The sequence below is a fragment of the Natrix helvetica genome, assembly GCF_964273705.1.
Source record: "Natrix helvetica genome assembly, chromosome: 2".
NCBI classification, from domain to species: domain Eukaryota; kingdom Metazoa; phylum Chordata; class Lepidosauria; order Squamata; family Natricidae; genus Natrix; species Natrix helvetica.
Genome location: NC_138552.1, coordinates 223,999,694 through 224,023,237, shown reverse-complemented (window position 1 = coordinate 224,023,237; position 23,544 = coordinate 223,999,694). Strand labels below are relative to the sequence as shown.

Here is a 23,544-nt window from a genome sequence, read left to right as displayed (position 1 = left end):
ACAGAAATCTGGCATCAGTACTCAGAACAAGAACAAAGTAATTACATTTCAACTTCCTATGGCACTCTATTACAGAATTCAGAGAAAAAATAAGTCTTGAATAGAACTCACAACATATTCGTTAACCGATAAGGAATTTGTAATTTTTCTGATACCGAACCTTTATCCACACAAGCAACCCTGTCCTCCCTTCCCAACAGAATCACTCATCAGCCGAGTGTTGCATCTGATGAAAGGGATAACGAATTTGGAAAGATGCTACCAAACTACTCGTTTTTTTTGCTACCCTAGAGCAGGTTTCCTCAAATGGTGCAACCCCTTCTCAGTAGCCCCATCCAGCTCGCTCCTTTCCACGGTCGGGCGCTGCGAACAGCAACTACGCTTCCCAGGATGACCCGCGGCGGCGTTAGCCCAGGAGCACTCTGGGCAGCGTAGTCCCTTCTTCTATATATGGGCATGAAGCGGCATCCTTTTCAGGTTATGCAGATGAGGAGGCGGGTCTCTTGAGCCCGCGTATAAGAGGGCTATCGAGGAATGACCAATAGGCGGCGGGGAGCGCAGTTGTCGGATGCGGCAACGGTGTACCTTCTGTATGAGAAGGCGGGGAAGAAGGCGCCTTCACCGGCCGAGCCGTTTCCTCTTTTCCTCCTCGCATGTGTCTTGCAAACGAGGAGGGAACAGTCGCCTGCGGGAGCCATGTCTGAAAGCGGCTCCGCGTCCGCCGCCGCCGCCGCCATCCCTAATGGAGGGAGCGCCGCTCGGCATCCCGGCAACCTAGTCACTGTAGTTCTGGGAGCACAATGGGGCGACGAAGGGAAGGGGAAAGTGGTGGATCTTCTCGCGCAGGACGCGGACATCGTCTGCAGGTGCCAGGTGAGAACCCCGATGGGCGGAAGAGGTGGGTGGGTTGTCACCTTGAGCCTACTGGAGGCGAAGCCTTTGCCGGCACAAGACAAAGGCGGCAACGGCGGGGTCCAGAGGCACCTTTGGAACCTTTCCCGCCTTAAATTTTGAGCGAGGCTGCCGAGCGCTGGGTCGATTAATTGCGCCCCTTCATCTCTTGCCCGCCCCTCGGGCTTGCTTATCCTCCGCCAGCCCCGCTTTTCTCAACAACGGAGACTTCCCGGCTACGTTTACCCAGATCGCGCTAGTGCCGGGTCGCCGCAATCTTCCGCTACCCGGAGGTTTTCCCGTGCAGGAGATGCCGCGCGCGAGTTGCCGTTTTTCCCAGCCCCCCCGACGACGCTGCTTTATGACGGGACCGGGATCGCGGCAACCTCTTCCTCTTTCGGCTTCTTCCTCTCGGCGAGCCCCTTACGGCCATTTCTCGCCTGGGGAGGTTTAGGGGATGGCTTTGCCGCCCGCCGGAGTCCGTTGTCCCTTGTTCCTGCAGTGCAGTAGGCGCGCGATTTGGGCGAGGCAGAAAAGCCTTTGCGGGACCAAACGGAGGAAGGAGTTAAGGAGAGCGATGGTGACGGCGGAGGCCTTTGCTCGCCCGTTGCCGGGGATCTGCCCTCGTCTCGCTCCCATCCTAAACTCGCCAATGTACAAAGAATGAATATTTGGGTGCCGTTCTCGTTGTGCGTCGGTTATATAGAAAGCAGCAGGTTTCCCTCCCATCTGAACAGGCAACTAGGGATCCGACACTTCTTTTTTTTTTCAGGTGTGAAAATATACCGAGATCCCACACCTCCCTATTTGTGATCTTTCTGATGTTATTATTATCAGTTAGGTACACTGAGGTGCTGTGGAAGTGATATAAGAGCAGAGGTGCAATCCATCAAGATTAATCTTTAAAATGTAGTCTGTGGTTAGATATTTTGCAGGAATTGAGTTAGTCCATGCATATAGATCATCAAATGGAATTACAATTTTCAATAGAATTTGCTTCTAGACTAAACTATATTCAAAGCTAAATCCACCTCTGCCCAAGAAATTTGTAATTTTATCTTCTCCGGGTTCTCCAGTCTTCAAAAATGATAAAACAGTCTGTTATAAATACCTGAAAGTCTATGCAACTACTGGGAATGTTCTGTGTCTAAGCTGTCATCTGTTTATTTCAAACAGGCTGAGACTAGGAAAAGGTTGCTCAGTCATAAGTAATGCCATGAAATAGTAGTTTTGTGCTTTTTGTTTGTTTATGTGTGCACAGGTGTTTGCGTTTGTGCAGGCCTTTGAGTCAGAGTTGACTTCTGGTGATGCTTGGACTAGTCCCTGTAGTTTTTTTGGCAAGGTTTTCTGGAAATGGTTTGTCCTTGCTTCCTTCCTAGGGGCTGAGAGAGAGTGACTAACCCCAGCTGGCTTTGTGCCTAAGGCAGGACTAGAACTCCTGGTCTCCTGGTTTCTACCCTGATGCCTCATCCTCTTCCCTAAACTTATTTGTCTCATTCTTAGAAGTTGAAAACTAGACTCCCTACAATATCTAGATTAATTTTAAAAGCAGAGTAAACATCATTGTTTGCTTTGTATATCTTAGGACAAAACCTTGGCACCCTTTTTTGTTTGTTTTTAAAGAAGAAACAAAAGCAAGGCACACTGGCTTTTTTTAGGAACACCAAAGTTTGTTTTGTTGGAGTGATTTACTTTATGGATATTTGGCAGTATAACTGAAATAAAATTCTCCTGTAACTTTACAGAATTGTAGCACTGAAAACTATGGACATTTTGGTAATAGAAACAAAGATCAGAAACCCAAAGGATCAGTTTGAATTAGTCTTTTCTTGTTTACAGCATCAAGATCAAGCAGGTAATTACATTTAAACAATGGACTTAGCTATTGGTTCATGTAAGAGTTTTTTAGCACTTCTCTTGAAAGACATCTCAAAAGATAAGAGAAGCTTCCAGACCTGTTTTTTGAGTTTTTTGTGTTAATGCAGAAAAGGAAAGAAGGCAATTATAATAATGAATCTAGTTCAGGAATCTTGGCATGGGACAAATTTGTGAAATGCTTTAAGGATAAATGATATTGATTGGAATGTTGGTTTCAGTACATTGCATACAAACTACAAAGTGTCCAGTACTTTTTGTTTATAAGATTGAAATGTGAGATTTTCAGTTTTTGAAATCTAAGAATGTGTCTGGTCTACCATATGCTGTGTTGACTTCTGATCATTTTGACTTAATTGTATGCATTACAGATGTATGCATGATGGACTGATGAAGGCAGCATTGATCTGCCCATTCCTCTATATGCCCATCTGGGACCAGAGGTTGTTTTTTTTGCTATCCTGAGAATAAATTCCCACCCCCCTCTTCATTTTTTTGAGGAAATTACACTATTTGAAAAGGTAGTACTGTATTTGTGCAGCTATAGATGTTCTTGAGGAGCCTTGATATAGGTTCAGACATGGTTTGAGGTAGAATCAGCCAAGCCAAGTGGTGTACTTCCTGCAGGGCAGAGTCAGAGGGAGTGTTATGTTATTGATCTTGCTTGGTCTCTTAATAACCATCCCATCTGTTATGCTGTTCTCTGTAAATTACACAGACTGCACTAAAAATAATCTACTACTACTTGCAGGGATATCTCAGAGAGCAGTTATTTGGCAACTATCTGCATTCTGGCAACAATCTATAATGTGTTGTAAATCACTGGTTTGTCCCCACTATTATTTAACATCTATAATGAAGCTGCTAGAGATGGTTGTCAAGAGTTCAGGGGGTAAGTGTAATCAATATGGCAATGATACTCAGTTCCCTTCTTTCCTTCCTTATACAGGAGAGACTATATGTGTTCTGAAACAGGATAAGTGATGGGGTGGGATGTGAAGTAAACAGTTTGAATCTTGACAACATGGATAGCTCATGTGGGTGAATTTATGAATTCTAAATGGGGTTGCACTTCTTCAGAAAGTGATAAGTAGTTTGGTGCTTGTGTTTGAAGTCATTATCATTGGAAGCCTAGGTGGCCTGTGCAGCCAGAGATTGCCTGTCATCAGCTTTGGTTAGGGTAGTAATTGTTGTTATAGCAACTTGGGCAGAGGCAGCCTAGGCTAATGTTTATACATCAGTACCCTTGCATTTGGATTATTATGCTGAATGCAGAGTTTCCATTTGATCAAATTGTAGCTGTTTGGAATGCAGTTGTAGTTAAGTTGTTGGATGGGACACTTGTCTATATTGTAGTCATGTTACACATAATTTGAAGCAAATGCACTGACTTCTAATTAGCTATTGAACCAAGTTCAAGGTTTTTTAAAAATAATATATACATCACTAAATAACTTGGGATTGTTGCAGACTTGGTTAATCATTAAGATCATTTGGGAGATCCTGCTCTTTGTTAGATGTCTACCACAACATCTTTAAGATGCTTTTTAAATGCCTATCTCTTCACATTGGTCTTGTTGGGGCGGAAACACGATCAGATGAGCTAATTATATTTTATTATAGAGCTACACTGACTGAATTTTTGCAAATCTGAAATTACATCTCCCCCATCTTCTTTACCGTCTGAGAAATTAGGGAGGAGCTATTCTGGGTTCTTGCCCCACCCACTATCCAGTTGTGGGCTATGATGTTTCTTATTTGGTAGCTCCTTTTACTCTGTCTCCTAATTCCAATACAGGCTCTTTGTGAATATATATTCTATACGAAAACTGTAGTCTTGAATAGAAATTGTCCACAATAACTCAATAGTAAAAGATTGGCCTTCCCATAGCAAAATTACTTTCATCAATCAGCAATTGATTAAATAATTCCAAAAGAAGTATCGAATAGCACTAAGAAAATTGAAGGGCAAATATTGGAAAAAAAGTATTGTAACAGAGTAAATATTTCAACAACAGGATTTGATTGATCAACCCAGTAATACACTATGGATAAAAGATAGAATAGGAACAAATTATATTTTATAAATTTATAAAATGTATATATTACATACTAAATATATTTATATAGCCCTTTCTAGACAACTGCATTTCAAAGGGTTTTACAATAAAATCTTGTAATAAAAAACTGTGTGAGTACAAGTGTGTGTGTGTGTGTGAGGGAGAGAGGGAGAGAGGGAAAATGAGAATGAGAAGTACTTTGTTCTTGCTTTCTCATGTTTTTTTTTCAACTTCTCAATCTAGCCTATAACTGTCAGATTCACAGCCATTCTGCCATGCAAATATTAATCAAAATTAAGCCTGCTTAGCCTCTGATATCAGCCAGGGTCGCATGTTTTAAAATGATTTCTGAATCTACAGCTGATTTGAACATGGAACTTAAAGAACTTGGAAATTAGAGAAGATTACCGTATTTTTCGGAGTATAAGACGGACCTTTTTTCCTCTAAAAAGAGGCTGAAAATCTGGGTGTGTTTTATACACCGAATACAGCATTTTTTGTCTCCTGAAGCCCCGCCCCTTCACCAAAATGGCCGTGCATAGTCTTATGGAAGCTTTCAGAGATCTCCTGGGGGCTGGGGAAGGCAGAAATGATTGAAAAATGGGCCGTTTTTGCCCCCTCAGCCCCCAGCAGCACTTTATAAGCCTCCATAAGGCTATGCATGCAATGTTTTGACAAAAAAGGCCCGTTTTCACAAAAAATGGGCCATTTTTTGCTCATTTTTGGCCCCCCACCCCACGAGGAACACTCTACAAGCTGCCCCCAAGGCTATTCATGCCTTTTATTTTGAAAAAAACAGGCCCCTTTTTGTGAAAAATGGGCCATTTTGGGGAGGTTTGCAGAGTGCAAAAACTCCCCCCCCCATTTCGGAAAGCTGTTTAGTGTGGTTGATGAGAATTACATTGGTAAAGTGCTGTCCCAGCAGAAACAAAGTTTTAGGTGCTACAAGTTGTCAGATATTTCCTTCTCCAGCACATGGATAAATATACCTGGAAACATCTACCTACTTACCTACTCTCTCTCTCCCTCCCTACCTACTGTATTTTTCTCTCCCCCCCTCTATCTAGCTATATACCAACCTACCTACTCACTCTCCCCCTACCTATCTACTGTATTTCTCTCTATTTTTCTCTCTCTATCCCTCTACACAACCTACCTACTCTCTCTTTCTCTCCCTACCTATCTACTGTATTTCTCTTTCTCTCTCTCTCTTATCTCTGTCCTACCTACCTATCTACATACTCTCTCTCTCTCCCTACCTACCTACTGTATTTCTCTCTCCCTACCTATCTACTGTATTTCTCTATCTCTCTCTATTTCTCTCTCTCCCTATCCCTCTACCTACCTACTTACACTCTCTCTCTCCCTACCTACCTACTGTATTTCTCCCCCCCACCTATCTACTGTATTTCTTTCTCTCTTTATTTCTCTCTCTATCCCTTTATCTCCCTACCTACCTAACTACTTTCTCTCTCTCCCTACCTACCTACTGTATTTCTCTCTCTTTCTCTCCCTCTCTATCCCTCTATCTACCTACCTACTTTTTAAAAAAATGTGCCTCTTCAAAACCTGGGTGCGTCTTATACTCTGAAAAATATGGTATATTTCTTTTCCAAAAATAATGTGTTATTCAAAGCAACATTTTACAAGATTATTTGTCTTTTTCAATTCCAGCTACTTTGTGATAGTATGTCCTCTGAATGATGTAAATATGATTTGTTAAAGGTTAGGAAGCAAAATTGAAATGCCTATCCTCTTAGTCAAATTCTTTGCAACAAATTTGAGCAGGAAATAACATGCCATGGCTACAATCTTGTGGAGTTTATTTTGTATCAGGTGTGTGTGTATGTCTGTGTGTGTACTTATTTTTTAGAACAGCTCTCCCTAATCTACTCTCCTGTTATAAAATGGTGTTTCAAGCAATGTTACTCAAGGACTCTTTGAATCTTTGTTAGAAATTTACCATAGTTATCTTGGGCATCAATTTTTGCCTGTTGGATAATATATTAATACTGTACTGTACTTTTTTCCTTTCATAAAACTTGGTTTTGTAATTCCAAACACATTGTATAAGAAACTGCTATCACAAGTAAAATAATGATGACATTTTATCCTTTATTTGCCTTTAGTTATTCAAATAATTTTATGCCACTCTGCTGATAACTCCTCTTCTAATGATATTGGAAACTTTATTATATGCTTTCCCTGAAAAGCTTTTTATTATTTCTTACTTCATAAGAATTATATACTGCTAATTTAGGCTGGAATCCAGAATGTTATTTAGAAATGAGCCCTAATGAATACAGGGAAAATATGTATTTCTATGTAAACAGACAGGGACTTTGCACTTTACAATACAGCATGCCAATAATGAACTTATTTTCTGTTCTAAAGTGTTAACCTCTGAGATTACGAGATCATTTTCCTTTGAAGCATATTTATGAAACAGTTGTGCATGCTGATGAAACTGGATATTTTAGAACTATCAACGAGTGGTCATCTCCTTCAGGTCTAGCAATCTGAGCCAACAAGATTTTTTTTAAATGGTTCTGCCACTGCAGTCATAAAGCAAAGCTTTACCACAAGATTTTGTTCTTATTAAAATGGCATATTAAATTTAATGTGATAGCGGCATCTAGTCAAAGATTGCCTTTATTTAATTGCATTCCTAAGAACTGATTACGATTATGAGAGTTTTGTTCTAGATTCCAGAGATTTACTGTCTTGATATATTTGTAATTGGAGTATCTCTTGTGGCTTACAAATGTGTATGCAGTAGTTGCAATGAGAGAGTGGCTTGTTCTCATGGTTGTATTTCTTTAGATTTGATATATTTGACTGTTGATCATTTTAAAGTCTCCTGATTAGGTTAAACTGATTGCATATAAGTATATGAACTTGACAGGGAAAAGAATTTGGGGATGTTGTCTGAACATCTTTCTGATCCATGTGAATCAAGCTATTATTGCAGTGATATCATCATTTGTTCTCTTTTTTTGCTAATCCACAATAAAAACTTGGGGATTCTGTGCATGTTAGGATTTCTATCTGCAAGATCAGTATTAGTATCATATGTTAGACATACATTTTGTGATATGCCATTGAGGTCACATTTAGTGGAGAAATTGTAATTAAAAGTTTTCTAGTTTGATTTTTTTAAAGAATTAACAAGGTATAACTAAATTTATAGTGGAGTTTAATATTTTAAATTTCTAATTTATAGTTTTAAATACAGTTGCCCCCAACCTTCTGGGCACCAGGGACTGGTTTCATAGAGAAAGGTTTTTCTGTGGACCGGAGGGGTGATGGTTTTGCATGCTGCCTCTACTCTGCTGATGGGGCTTCGCTTGTTTGCGTGGGCCGATTGCTGGTGTGCTGTGAATCGGTGCCAGTCCATGGACTGGGGGTTGGGAGACCCTTGGTTTAATATATAAAATATTGACCCTTTTCAGGATGTCCAAATCAGGGGTACAGTTTATTCTTGTAGTGGTGTCAACTGACCTTTACATTACATTTGGTTAGTACATTCAGAAAATGGACAAGATTAGAACAAAAACAAACTTGATATATTTTAATTTTATAATTTAGAGTTATAGTTTATAAAGCAATGGATGGAAACTAATCAATGAGAGAAGCAACCTAGAACTAAGAAATTTTTGACAGAACAATTAACCAGTGGAACAACTTGCTTCCAGAAGTTGTGAATTCTTCAACATTGGAAGTTTTTAAGAAGAGATTGGGCAACCATTTGTCTGAAATGATGTAGGCAAGGGTTTCTTGCCTGAGCAGGACGTTGGACTAGAAGACCTCCAAGGTCCCTTTCAACTCTGTTATTCTATTCTAAATTAAACACATTTAATATGTGTAGAGTGCACTCTTTCCTCTTTGTATGTTATTAATGTGAAACTGATACTAAAAATTGAAATGTCCTTTCAGAAGTACAATATGGAATGTCAATGTAGTTTTAGCTAGCTTGCATTCTTCAGAGAGATGGCTAGATTAGACTGTTACTAAAAAGAAGTTTAATGTCATGTGTTTTGTTGCTTTCATTATACCAGTGGCTCCACTGAGACTTCAGACAAATTGCTTATTATTTATTTGCAGCTCTTAATAGTTAATTCCTTTGTCTTAAGGAATTAGCTAGAATAATAAACATGGAGATATTTTCATATGCATGTAATATTTTGGGGAGTTATAGTCAGTGAAAATGAATCAATAATAATAAACCAGATATTTAATTTAAATCAATTATATATGTATTCAAGATTTTAATGTTTCATGAAAATAAACGTAGTTGAAAGCATGGAGGTTTTCAGGATTTTGCTGAGTTTTGTCAAAATGATGAAAAGAGTGGCATGCTGTTGTGTCGTAAGCTCCATACCTTTTGGATGTGCCTGCCACTTCATGTTGTACATACAAACGCTGTGGGAGTTTGCCACAACTGTGCAAGTCTGCTTTTATCTTTTTGCTATCCTGTGGATATCTCTGGGTCATGAATATAATCAGTAAGAACTAATTACATTTTCTTTTACTTGCTATTAGCAAGATAAATACATCAACAAACCTGAATGTTAATTTATCTTTCTATAAAAAAAGAAAGAGAAGGTCACTAAATACTGAATTTGAGGTGATAAGAGTATTCTGGGCAAAGAGGAAGTAATCAGATTCAGGGGAAGTCTTTGTTAAATCAAAACTGAGTCTGAGTGAGTTTATTGTCATTACTGTATAATCTTGAGAGAAAAACAGCATGGAAATTGTTTGCTATTGCCACATTTTCAGAATTTTTATTTCTACTTTCCATCCTAGCCTACAAACAAATTACTTCCTGGTGAACCTCTATCCTAAAATTAACCAAATTTGATTCTGCTTAGTTCCCTTAATCAACCAAGATTAGTTAGTTGGTTGGGTAAGGAAGAGTTTGAATATAAATGCAAGGGCAAGGTAAAGCTATAGAATATGAAATTAAAAGTAAACAGGACACATCCCTGATGATTTTTGGGAGTCCCTTTTTGGGAGAGGGGCGGTCTAAAAATCTAAGAAATAAATAAATAAGATTTGAGGAATCTGTTTTTGATCATGCAATGTACTGGTAAGTATTTTCTATTACTCAAAACCTAAGCATGTTTTTTGACCATTTATTAGTGAAATTCCTGGATGTTGGTATCAGATAAGTACACAGCAAAGAAATTCATATTGTAACATGTTTACACATATAGAACTTTAAGCTAGTAAACATTTTGTCACTTTTAAGTAAGGTGACCAACTTTTTTACAATGAAAAGGAGGACAAATAGATTGGGAAAAAAATATCGTAAATAAAAGAAATATTTTATTCATTGCAACAATAATACACTAAAATATGATATATGCATAATAAAAACATTTGTAACATTTTATATTGTAATTATGCTTACATGCCTGTTAATTATTATTTAAATGAGTACTTTTCCATTGAATTAACATTTTTGTCAGTGTATCATCTTCTAACAATATATTGGAAATATCTGAACAAGAAATATCCTTCATATTGAATTTTATGGCAGGTGCTGCAGCTAGAGTATCAACATTCAATCTCGATTTCTCACTTGTCCAAAAATCATTGGCAATTGAAAAAACTCTTTCAACTGCTGCATTAGTTCCAGGGCAGCACAACGTAAATTGAACAAGTATAAATAAATTTTCACATGGAATGTGTTCATTTTTTAAATGGCTGAAAATATCCACCCATCTTTTATCAATTTCAACATGTTGATTTTCCCATTGTATTAATTTTTCAGAATTTAAATATACATTCAGTCTTCTAATTTTTTCAAAGAGACAATTGTCATCTATTTTAATATCTGGCATTTCTTTAGATAAAAACTCAACACAAGATTCAATATCTGTCCAATATACTTGCGATGAAGTCAAAAAACACAATTGAAAACTGTTATTTCCCGTGATATTTGTTTCAGACCATTCTTTGATATATTGAAAACATGTTTGGTAAAAATTCTGCACTTCTTTGATAAACTTTTCCATTATGCCCGGATTTGATTCCTCTAAGTCTGACAATTTTCTTTTTATAATTAAAGGAAGAAATTTATCTTCAAATCGACTAAATGTGTTCACCTTCAATCTTTTGAATCGTTTTGTGAAAAATAGATGCTTGATTATGTACAAAATACATTAATATGTCAGATATTTCATTATTGAAAAACGATTCCAGGATTTTAGGACACTTGTCTAAACTTAGAAAATATGGAGAGGCTCAAATAATTGTAGAACACGCTCTGCAGCAGGTGTTAGAGCAAGCCATCTAACTTTTGAATATCCTAAAAGTTTTTTGTATTCAACATTCGCTTCACAAAATTGTTTTAAAATAGCCACACGAATGACTAAAATACAAATAAATTGTAGTTATTATTACTTCTACATCAATTGGCATGGCACATGACGCTGTGTTCAAATTGTTTTCATTTATTACTCTATATAGATGGTTTGACAAAATTTCAGCAGTTTCACCCTCAATGGATTCTAAGTTCAAATTTTTTACTTGAATCCCCTTGGTAACATTAAAATATCTTACTAGTATTGGATACAATTTGATTTCATTATGATTTGATGCATCAGATAAAACCGTTACAAATGCTGCAATTTTCAAGTCTACTGTATTTTATCACAGTAATTTTAAAACACTGATTTAATAATAGCCTCGCATTTTGTCCTGGCGCATGAAAATTTAGCATTGTGAAACTTTTTCAATAATTTAGTTGTACAATCCATACTATGAAAACTTTGATGGTGAATTATGGTATGAAATGCAAATGTTCCCTCCATTGCAGCTAACTGTTTTTCATCTTCAGAATAATTTGAAGTTTTAAAAAAACTTCACGACTGTTACTTTACGACTGGAAGCTGATCCATCTAATGATTGCTTATGTTTGTTGGTAGACAAGTGTTTCGTTATAGCTGCTCTGCCCCCAACTGCAATACAAAATTCTTCTCTGCAAATATTGCAGAAAATAATGGCATCTTTCTTTGATATGAGGAATGGAAATTCCTTTTTCAATTGATCGTTGAAATGGCATTTCCTCTTTTTTGATTTTTCCATCCCTAAATGAAATTTAAAATTTAAAATAAAATATAAAGCTACACGAACAATGCAAGCACATTATGAATAAATAAAATTAATTATTACAACTGAAACTTTAATAACATAAGCGAATAAACTTCACTAAAATTTAAATTTAAATTATTTTACACTTCTGTTGACAATGGGGTTGTATAAATTTGTAAATAAAATTATACATATTTGGAAATTATTAAATAGATAATGAATTAATAAAACGTGAATTGTACTTACCTCTGTATAATTGAATATTCACTGAGAAAGAAATAATTACCGTGAGTTATTCAATTGCCGACATGCCGTGAGTCTACTGCGTGTGTATATGCCGTGTCGTGTTTCAGTAAGAAGTGAACAAAGCCACTTGCGCACGGCGCTCTTTCTCAAGGTCTGCCGTGCGGAGCACATGCGTCTCATAATCGCGTCTTATACCGCACTATACCGAGCCTTGACGAATTGTCATTTCAAATACAAATACGTCACATAACACGCAACAGATTAGTCTTCAAATATAGAAAAGGAGGAATGTAGGAGGACACTTTTCGAGGGAGGACAGAACTTACAAAAGGAGGACATTTGGTCACCTTGTTTTAAGGTCTGTTGGTTATAGATAATTACTTTTGGATATTACTCTCAGAATTCTCATGTTTGCTCTTGGAATCCTCATCCTTTACCAATAAAATGAAAAGTAGTGCTATTATGTTTCGATATCTAAAAAAAGCAATAATGGGAAAGGAGATGGACTATAGATGTTACCTCAGCAACCTAAGTTTCAGACTTAGTTGTGTTCAGCAGCAAATTCTGAAAAGCAAGGTAACTGTCACTTAGTTGAATAGACCATAAATAGAAAAATGATATTGTAAAGAAAGGCCTAATATAAAACAATATGGCACAAATCTATATGACTCAACCATATAGGCAGTAATAAATAGATTCTTTGCTCTGTAAATCATACTCTAATGTTGATTATCTGTGTTTGTACTTGTAACAAGGAAAGCTTTACACACAATGCTGTACTGTACATATGAGGGCATTCACAGGCGTTTAGACTCTTATAGAGAGAAGAGCTGCTTGTCACTGTTTACATTCTGAGTTCTTCACTGGTTTATGTTACCTGAACAGTATTTTATGTCTGTGCTAAAATAAACAACAGAGGAACAGATTTGACATTTCTTCAGAGTGGTAGCTGTGTTCGTCTTTTATATCAAACCCAATGAATGAAAACTTAAAGATTCTGCATCCAAACACAACACTAACCATCGGAATTTGATGGAGCATGAGCATGGGATGCGGGGGTAGAATTATCATTTGGATCAACCTATCACATACATTAAGCCTCAAATTAGTCCCAACGAGTGTCAAAAATTCTTATATTTGAATGAAAAATGAGTGTGGTATCAGTTTCATTTGTTAAATGAAAAAAGTGCATCCCTATATCTTTTTTTTTTCCAAAAAGTTTTATTGGTTTTTTAAAACATTTATAAGGAAAAGGGTAAGTGGAATGTTACAAATTTTGGCAGTTGCAAGTGTGGCAGACGCCCTCTCCCTCCAAACTCATAGGTTACATCTAAATATCAAACATTAATACATAATCATAAAAAATCAGCATATTAATTCTAGAAAAAATAATTTTCAATCAGTTTATATAGTTATGATATATAGTCTAGATATAATTTCATTATTACTTTCGGTCTGTTTATAACATTGTGGTTTTCTTATTCATTTTTGTGATCTGAGCTTTCTTGGTGTTGCCCCTTCACCCCCCCGCTGGCAGAGCTCCGGCCCCTCCCGTGTCCTGTGTGACCATTGTGGTATCTTCTGTTTTTTCTAGGTTCGCTTTATTTTTTTCCATAAAGGCCTGTGCCTCTATGGGTGTGTTGATTCTGATTCTTGTCTCTTCCCAGAATATCAGCATACCTTCAGGCATCAACCATCTAAACCACACCCCCTTCTGGTATAGTTTATTCGCCAATTGCGAATAGTTTTTCCTTTTCTCCCTAATTTTTTTGGGAATCTGCTTCAGAATGGTTATCTCCCTGTCATGGTATGTCAGTGTTTGCCCCCTTTGTACACCCAGAATTTCATCTCTTGTGCTTTTCCTAAGGAATTTAATATGAACCTCCCTGGGTACATTGTGTGTTCTGGCATATGCTGAATTCACTCTATAGACCAGATCTATCTCCCATTCCATCTGCTGTTTATCTTTGTGTATGTATTCAGCTAGAATATTAGTCATAATGTCCCTTATGTTTTCCCCATCTGCTTCTATTACATTTTGAAATCTAAGATAAAAGGACATTCTCTCAAACTCTGTTTTCATTTGTTGGATATCAAGTTCTTTGTTTCCCTTCTGTAAAGCCTCTACCCCCCCTCTCGCCTCCGCCACCCCACCCTCCACAAGGTCCAGTCTCTGTGAGTTCTTATAAATTTGAACTTGATTCTCTTTAATTTCATCTTTCATTTCCCTTAGCTGTTTCTTGATTTCCTCCTGGCCCTGTAAAATTTGTTGAAGCATTTGTTGAAGGTCCATCTCTGTAGTCTTAGGTTGCATCAGTTCTGTTATCTTTGACTGTGTGGCTGGACTGGATGTTGCAGATGTTGGAGCAGAAGTGGCAAAGCCAGGTTTTCCAGGAGGTGGTCTTTTTGGAGACATGGTTTATAAAACAAAGAGATCAGTCAGTGTAGAAACTGGGCAGCTGGAGAAGTAGAGCAGGCAGGCGAGTCCAGAAGGCAGAGGATCCAAACAGGTGGGAGTTTCTTTAGTCACTCTAGCAATAGATGAAAGTTTTTTCTCCAAAGAGTTCAGGAAATAACAATCCACAAGAGATTCCTCTGGGTGACTCGGAGACAAAGACCGGAAGCCTGAATTTTAAAGGTGGAGTCAGGTTTCACAGTTCATGAAGACAACGGAAGTGTGCCATCTTGCCCTGCCAGCTTTGGGCTCAGAGGCATAGAAAAAATTTTAAAAGTTCAAAAAGTTCTCAGGTCATCAATAAGTTCTGGATCTAAGTCCCATGAAAAGCACTTTTACTGCGGTGAGGCATCGTTAGTTGGCTCTCCCCTCTCCTCCTTCCCCTGGGGGCGAGAGCAGAATTTTAACAAGCCGCTTGTCCAAGGGGGGGGGAATCCCCCTCCCCTCTAGCCGCTCCTCAAAGAGTAAATCCGAAAGGTTAACTTTTAAAATTACTGAAAAGTCTATCAATTCAAAAGTAAGGGGATGAAGAGAGGAAGCATCTCACCGCACCGCCGCTGCTTCCTTCAGTTTTGCATTCTCCGATCGGCATGGGGCGAGACGCAGGCGCGTCCTCCAAAACTGCTCCCCGGTGCCTGGAGCAAAGCGGAAAAGCCCCCACCAGCCGCCGCCGGTGCCAGAGCCTTCCGCGAGCCGCTCCTTCGGCAGGGCGCCTCTTCGGGGCGTCCTGTGCCCCCCCGAAGACGGGGGAAGCCCACCGAAGAGCGGGAGCGGGCAAAGTCCTTGCCCGTCGCCGTAGCCGCCGGAACCGGAAGTCCGCATCCCTATATCTTGACACATCCATCTGTGAAATCTTAGCTCATATCTGTAGTTACAAACAACAGATATGATAGGTGCTAACAAGATTTGTGTGAAAGTGAAAATACCTTGATTTGAAGGTATTAATTGAGAGGCCATGGACAGAAAATAATAAGGATAACAAGAGTCTCCCGCCCCTCCCACAAATGCTCAAAATTTTAGCTGTGTAACACTTTGATTCTGTTTCCTGAGACTGTAAGTGGTCAAATGGAAAATTGCTCAAATAGTATGCAATTAAAAGAATATGGAGCAACTTTGTTTGGTTTTCTTCTGATTCATGAGAGATTCTGAGGCAATTAAAAGTTACAGGAAATGTATTATTTATTTACCGTATGGCATATCTTACATGGGCTAGAAATATACAGTATATTAACATTTCACCTAGATTCATCTAGGTGAAATGTAAAGGTGTGTTCCTGGTAGATCAGATGAAATCACAATTCTCATCTTTCAACGTAATTTTTAATTTCTCATTTTTCAGTTTGTCACACCCCAAGAGGTTTCACAAAGCACGTAGCTCTAATGGAGGATTATCTCCATCTTTAGATAATAGTGGACAACTGTTTTGTGTGTGTATAGAGGGGTATTTACACTCTGGGTTTTTTTTGTTTTTTGTTTTGGATAGCACAACATGTCCAGTGGGGAATACTCAGAGGAATACTTCTGAGTTCCATGTTGGAATTAAATACTTTATTTTGGATGAATGGAAGAGAAAATATAAAATGAATTAATGAGATTCTCAGATAAAGTATAGACAGAGGACAAGAAAGAGACTTTCTGAATTACGTGTGGTATTAAAGCATGTCAGAGATAATGTGGTCTATTTTTATAAATATCCCAATAAACAATACTGCATTGAAAAGTTGACTTTAGACATTTTTAGTACACTGTCAAATATTCAATGCTACCATAGTTATAAGCCTTCTTTCTTGGCTTTCTTGGAGAATTTCAATGGCCATTCTGAAGTTATTACTTACAAATACTCCTTGAATTAGGATCATAATTGAGCCTTGAATTTTGATTGTAAGTTGTTGTAACAATTAAACGAGGCACCCACATGGCCACCTAGCTCAATGACGACAGTCCCAGGTCTCTCACTTGCGATTGTTAAGCAATTATGCAGGTTAGGCAAAATTGCTGCCTACGAAGGTTCAGGCAGCTTTCTTCTATGGGCAGAAGGAAATGGCAACTTTGAGCTAGAAAACAGAAGCTTGGATCTTTGTGATCTGAACTTTTTTTCTCCAGTCCAGTACGGGAGTTTTCTTCCTCTCTGTGCACAGAATGGCTGTGTGAGGATCAATGAGGGGCAAAATCAATCTGACAGGCAGTCCTTCCATTTTGAAAGACAACTAGCAGGAAAAGTCCATGCCAAGTGGGATTTTGGCACTGGGGATTTGTTGCAAGAAGCATTTGTTGCCAGCCTGGCTCCAAATGTCCCTTGCTGCAAGCACTTCATGCAACACTCTTTGACAGTAACATGGCTGCTGGCCAGAGGGACTCCATCTCATGTGGGGTGAAACCAATCTGGAGGCAGACAATCTTCCACTCCCAGACAAGCTGCTGAAAACTGTTTGTCCCAAAATGGATGCTGATGGACCTTTTTTCAGTTAGCCTCCTTCCCTCCCAGAGCCAGAAGGGGTCCTGACAGCAAATGGCTTGTGCCCTTCCCTCATTGACTTTCTTATGGAAGCTGCTGGCAGGGAAGATTTTAAATGTGATCCTATGATCACAGGGTGCTTTGAAACTCATTTTAAGTGTGAAAGTTTGCCAAGAGCCCAGATCTCTCTCGCCTAACTGCAGAGACGCTGCAATGACTGTAAACTTTAAGCATGGGTCATAAGTCCCTTTTTTCAACATCATAATTTCAAACCGTTGTTGATTGAATGGTCGTTAAGCAAGAATTACAACAATTCAACAATACATGTATCCCATCAAGACCATGGAACCTTTCTTAGTAAACCCTAGCACCTCATTGATTTGGAAGGGAACTTTTCACATTTCTGCCCTCGGTTAGGAACCCAAAACGGTTAGGGAGTAGGCTGTTTAGTAGCCCTCATAGCCTGGAAATGACCGTTGGCTTACCTGAATGGTCTTTCTCTAGGCGCTGCGGGAGTGTCCAAGCACGGGGGTTAACATCAGCTTGCTGTCCAAGGACTGAGTTCGAATTCTTGTAGCTCCGCCTCTTGCTCCCCTCAGAGGCTCAGTTTTAAAAACGAAGGAGTGGTCCAAAGGAACTGTCAATACGATAGTCCAAGTCCAAAGGAGAAACCTACCCGCGACCCCTGATAGGGTGGGGTTGGACACTCCCGCAGCGCCTAGAGAAAGACCATTCAGGTAAGCCAACGGTCATTCTCCTAGGCGCTGCTTGGAGTGTCCAAGCACGGGACATGCCAAAGCTATGATCCCCCAGGGAGGGAAGAACTGTTCACGGGCACGGGGCTAGCCACAACCCTCTGCAGAACTCTTCTCCCAAAGGCTGCCTCAGCCGAGGCAAAGGTGTCCAGTCTATAATGCTTGACAAACGGCGACGGGCCTGACCACGTAGCAGCCCGGCAGATGTCCTCAATGAATGCTTGGGTGGCCCAAGCAGCCGATGTAGCAGCACTTCTTGTCGAGTGTGCAGTGATACGAGGAGGCGCCGGCCTGCCCTGATGTTCGTAGGCCAACTGGATACACGCCCTTATCCAGCACGCTACTGTAGCGGAGGTGACCTTCTTGCCCATGGTGGCAGGTTGAAAGGACACAAAGAGGGCCTCCGACTTGCGGAAAGGAGCTGTCCTCTTCATGTAGATCCGCAGGGCACGGCGGACGTCCAGCTTATGCCACTCACGTTCCCTGGAGTGTTTGGGATGCGGACAAAAGTCAGGGAGGATCACCTCCTGCGAGCAGTGGAAAACGCTGTTGATTTTTGGTACGAATGCCGGGTCCAGTCGTAATATCACTCTGTCGGAGTGGATGACACAAAGGTCCTCTCTGACTGACAAGGCTGCCAACTCAGAGATCCGGCGCGCCGAAGTGATGGCAATGAGGAATGTCGTCTTGAGGGTCAGGTGGCGTAGTCCAACTGTCCGAAGAGGTTCAAATGGTGGCCCGGACAGAGAACGCAGCACCACGGACAAGTCCCAGGTGGGATACCTGTGGATGGTAGGAGGAGACAGATTGGTGGCTCCTTTGAGGAAGTTACGCACCTGCGGGTGTTTGCTGAGGGGCAGGTGCGACCCTGTAGACAGGATGGAGGCCAAGGCGGCAGTCTGGCGTTTGAGAGTATTGGGTGCCAGACCCCTGTCAAGACCGTCCTGCAAGAAGTCCAGAACTTAGGGAACGGTGGCAGAAGTGGCAAGGATCTGGTGTTGAAGGCACCAGCGAGAGAAGGCCGACCAGGTGGCTTCATAAATTCTGACCGTTGATGGACGTCTGGATGCCTGGATGGTGCGGATCACCTTATCCGAATATGCGCTGAGCCTCAGGATCTCCCCTTCAAGTGCCACACGGCAAGTTTCAGCCACTGGGGTTCCGGGTGTTGGATGGCCCCTTGGCTGAGGGATATGCGGTCCTGAGGAATGCGCCAGGGACGAGACACTGAGAGACTGATCAGGTCGGCAAACCAGGATCTCCTCAGCCAGTGAGGAGCCACCAGCAGTATCTCCGCTCCCTCTGCCAGAATCTTCCCGATGACCTGTGGAATTAGCGGCAGAGGCGGGAAGGCGTACAGCAGGCCCAGGGGCCAGCGAGAGCGAAGAGCGTCCCTGCCTTCCGCCCCTGGACACTGGAACCTCGTGAAGTACCTGGGTAGCTGGGCGTTGGCCGGAGACGCGAAGAGGTTGACGACTGGAAGGCCGAATCGCAGACAGCTGACGGAACAGTTCTGGGTGAAGGCGCCACTCTGTGTTCTGGATGGTGGATCTGCTGAGCCAGTCTGCAGTCGCGTTGTCCTCCCCTGAGATGTGGTCCGCCCGCAGGGACCTGAGGTGCCGTTCCACCCACCGACCCAGGGACTCCGCCTCCATCATCAGAGCAAGGGATCGTGTGCCGCCCTGATGATTGATGTACGCTTTCGTGGCGATGTTGTCGGTCAGGACCAGCACATCTTTGTCCCTGACCAGCCGGAGGAAATGTCGCAGGGCCAGTCTGGCAGCCCGGAGCTCCAGCCAGTTTATATTGTGGGTGAGCTCCGCTGGCGACCATCTGCCCTGGATCACCTGGTTCTGAAGGTGCGCCCCCCACCCGAAGAGGCTGGCATCCGTCGTGATGACCAGGCGCTCCGGCTCCTTGAAGTAGGAGCCCTTCAGGAGAGCATCCGACTGCCACCACCGGAGGGAACGAATTACCTTGGGAGGGAGACGTATCACCCTCTTGGAGTTGCTGGCCATGCGTCTCTGGAGCGGCAGCAGGAACCACTGGAGGTCCCTCGCGTGGAGGTGTGCCCACGGGACCACCGAAATGCAGGACACCAGCTTCCCTAACAGTTGGGAGAGGGAAACTACCGTTGCTGACCTGGTGGGCCGGATCTTCCGCACGAGGGATCTGATGCTGTCCACTCTCTCTTGTGTGAGGAAGACCTTGCAGGACTCCGAGTCGATGATAGTGCTGAGATGCTGGATCCTGTGGGTCGGGTTGAGATGGCTCTTGGCCAGGTTGACCGAGAAGCCGTGCTGTTGCAAGACCTGAATGGTGGTGTTGAGGTCCTGCTGTGCCTGCTCCCTGGATGACGAGTGGATAAGGATGTCGTCCAGGTAACACTCCAGCCTCACTGGAATTGAGCGCAGGTGAGCTGCGATGGCGGCCAGCAGTTTGGTGAAGGTGCGTGGGGCCGACGAGAGTCCGAAGGGAAGGGCTCTGTACTGGAAATGCTGGTTGGCAAACTGAAACCTCAGGAACCTGCGATGCGCCGGGTGAATTGGTACGTGCAGGTACGCCTCCTTCAGGTCTATCGAAGTCAAGAGGTCTCTCTGTCTGATGCAACCCAGGATGGTCTGCAGGGACTGCATCTTGAAGCGTTTGTACTCTAGATGCTTGTTGAGTCGCTTGAGATCCAGTATTGCCCGCACCCCTCCCGATGGCTTGGGGACTAGGAACAGGATGGAATAGAAGCCTGTGCCTTCCTGACCCTCGGGTACCTTTTCTATGGCCGCTATCTCTAAAAGGTGGTCTATCTCCGCCCTCATTAGTTGGAGCTTGTGAGGTGACCTAGGAGTGGGGCAGCGAACCCGGGATCTCGGAGGGGGGGAAAGGAAGTCCAGGGTCAGGCCGTGACGGACCGTGTTGAGGATCCACGCGTCCATCGTGGTCTCCTCCCACTGGGCGGCATAGAGTTGGAGACGGCCGCCTATGGGAGGGTCCCTGTGACGGTCACTTGGATTTCCGGAAGGGGCGGTTGGAGAACCCCCCTCGGAAAGGTTTACGGTAGCCCTGTTGCCTATTTCTATCCCTGTAGGATGGTCTGTCCTGGGAACGTTCCTGTGACTGGGAAAAGGGACGGCCGGGACCACCTGAGGAGGTGGAAGGTTCGGAACCCCGAAAGGAACCCCTACGAAAGGGCTGGCCCTTGCGTTCAGCTTTCTTGGTCATGCCCGGGAGTACCTTACGTTTATCCTTGGATTCAATCAGAAAGGAATCCAAAGCCTCCCCAAATAGTTTCCCACCCTTAAAGGGGGCGGAAGCCAGCTTCCACTTTGCCTTGACATCTGCCTGCCAGTGGCGGAGCCACAGCAGGCGACGTGAGGTCACATTGGCGGCTAATGCCCTGGAGGAAAACTTGGTGGCACTAAGTGAAGCATCAGCAGAGTATTCAATGGCTGCTATGATCTTATTCACGTTCTGTCTCATTTTAGTGTCCCCAGCCGGTAGGCCGGACAACAGTTTGCGGAGCCAGAAGAGAGCTGCCCTTCCGAAGTAGGAAGAGGCGGAAGATGCTCTCATGGCCCAAGCAGTGGCCATGTGCGTCTTGAGGGAAGACGACTCAGCCCTTTTGTCCTCTGCCTTGAGCTCCTCCAGTAATTCAGCAGGGAGGGCCGAATTAGAGGTAAGGGACATAATGGGGTCATCAACCTGGGGGAGCTTTAGGAGCTCCTCCAGAGGTCCCTCCATGGTATATAACTTCTTGTCGTTCCCACTGGGGTTTGCCAAGGAACCAGGCTGGGCCCATTGGCGTTGGATAATATCGAGGAACAGCTGAGGGGCTGGAACCAAGTCTAGGGGAGGAGAAACCTCGTTGAAAAGCCCTGCCCCTGGGTCCTGGGGACCGATGGTCTCCATGGATGCCTGATCCGAGGCAGGTTTGGGCGTAGGAGCTGGAAGGCCCATTTGGGGTCCTGCAGCCCGGGCCTTGGTCAGGATAGCCCGAAACATGGAAGAGTTAAAAAGACCCAGAGAGGGAGGGGGGTTTCTGGTGTAGGACTTTCATCCTCAGAGAGGTCTGGAGCATCACGCTCCAGCTCCTCTGAATCAGAAACCTCACTGATGCCCAAGGGGGCAGGTGAGGCCTCCCTAGCTGGAGGCCCCTGTGCCCTAGCTGGTTTTCCCTTACTGGGATTAGCAGAGGCAAAGGGGAGCTTAGATGCCAACTGCATCATCCCATCAGTGATACCCCGAGAAATGGCCTCTGCCACCACCTCCTGCATGCTTTTGGGCAAAGGGAGATCGTGGGCCTGAGGAGTATCTGGCCCAGCTACTGAATAGATGAAGGAACCCTCCTCTACCAGGGAGTCTGCCTCATCAAGGGAATCTGCTGCCAGGGAATGGTCTGGGGAACCCATAGAGGCCCTGGAAGGATTAGGGGAAAAATCAATTTCCTCCCTTTCCCCTGGAAGGGAGGGAAGTATCCCTTGCTGGGAGGTGGATGGAACAGGAATCCCTTCCTCCCCAGGAGTAGGGGCTGGGGGAAGGGCCTGCTGGGCAGATTGGGCCTTCTGGAACTGCTTTTCAAGGGCCCTCTGCCTCCTAGCAGCTAGTCTCTCCTCAGCCTTAGAAGGCTGCTTGGCTTTAGGAGCCTTCCCCTTAGCTGGGCATCCCACCCCTTCACCTTTAGCAGCAGGGTTGGTCCTGCTGCGTTTAGCTTCTGGTGGGCCAGCCTGCTGATCCACTTGCTTCTCCATAGCGTTGGGAATCCTTCCCGATGGCTGAGATGCTGGAGAATCTGAGGCTTGCATCGCTGGGAACCTCGTGCTGTAGGCAAGTGGTGGCTGGAAAATGGCTCCGGCTGAGATGAGGCTTGAAGCCAGCAGATCCGCGCTGAAGAAGGCAAGGGTGAATGGTCTGGATGACCAAAAGAACCCCTGCGGCCGCTTTGTAGGTCTGGAGGGAAGAGACCCAGTCAGGAGACCCTGCGCTAGTCCTCTTCAATTCCTACTGCGGCGATCTGCAGAGAGCGCAGGCTACGCGATGAGGCTAAAAGCCCCGGCAAAAAAAGCGCGCCAAAATTTTGAATAAAAAATGGCCGCCGTTCGCGTTTTCGCGCCTGGAGCGGCACCGGGGGAAAAGGCTACAGCCTAATGCTGTGCTCTGGGGTCCTAGACTCCTACCTGCTCCCCAGCTGTTCGTCAGCAGCCGCCAAACGAACCCCCTCACGGTGCGATCGCTCTCGTCGCTGCGAGAAGCGAGTCGCGCTCCAGGCAGCCTGGCTCGCGCGCGAAATTCAAACACCAAAACTCGAAAAAAATACAGGAAAAAAACTACAAACAACAAACTTCTATCTAGGAGCTAACTAAACTTGGAATTTTACTTAAATGGAGCAAACTACACTAACCAGAGGGTCCAGTCTGCTGCTCAAGGACTGAATCTCCCCAAATTGCGTCCTGTAGGGCGACTGAGTTTTTAAAACAGCCTCTGAGGGGAGCAAGAGGCGGAGCTACAAGAATTCGAACTCAGTCCTTGGGCAGCAAGCTGATGTTAACCCCCGTGCTTGGACACTCCAAGCAGCGCCTAGGAGAATTATTTCTTATTTTGAGTTTGGATTTTCCTCTATATCGCTTTCCCATTGGTTCTTTCTGCCCTTGGATGTTATCTAGAATAAATACACAGACTTTTTGTTGGGAGAGCCATTCAAGTATTGAAAGACTGCTA

General features: G+C 43.1%; 1 protein-coding gene across 2 annotated transcripts in view; it reads left to right on the top strand.

Moving 5' to 3' along the window:
* The first annotated feature begins 518 nt into the window (after window positions 1-518).
* Window positions 519-23,544, top strand: part of ADSS2 (adenylosuccinate synthase 2) — a 40,561-nt gene continuing 17,535 nt past the window's right edge. For both annotated transcript variants that reach the window (XM_081941722.1, XM_081941721.1), the window contains exon 1: window positions 519-873. In XM_081941722.1, coding sequence (XP_081797848.1) covers window positions 535-873 — 339 coding nt within the window. In that variant the 5' untranslated portion in view covers window positions 519-534. The remainder of the gene's footprint in view (window positions 874-23,544) is intronic.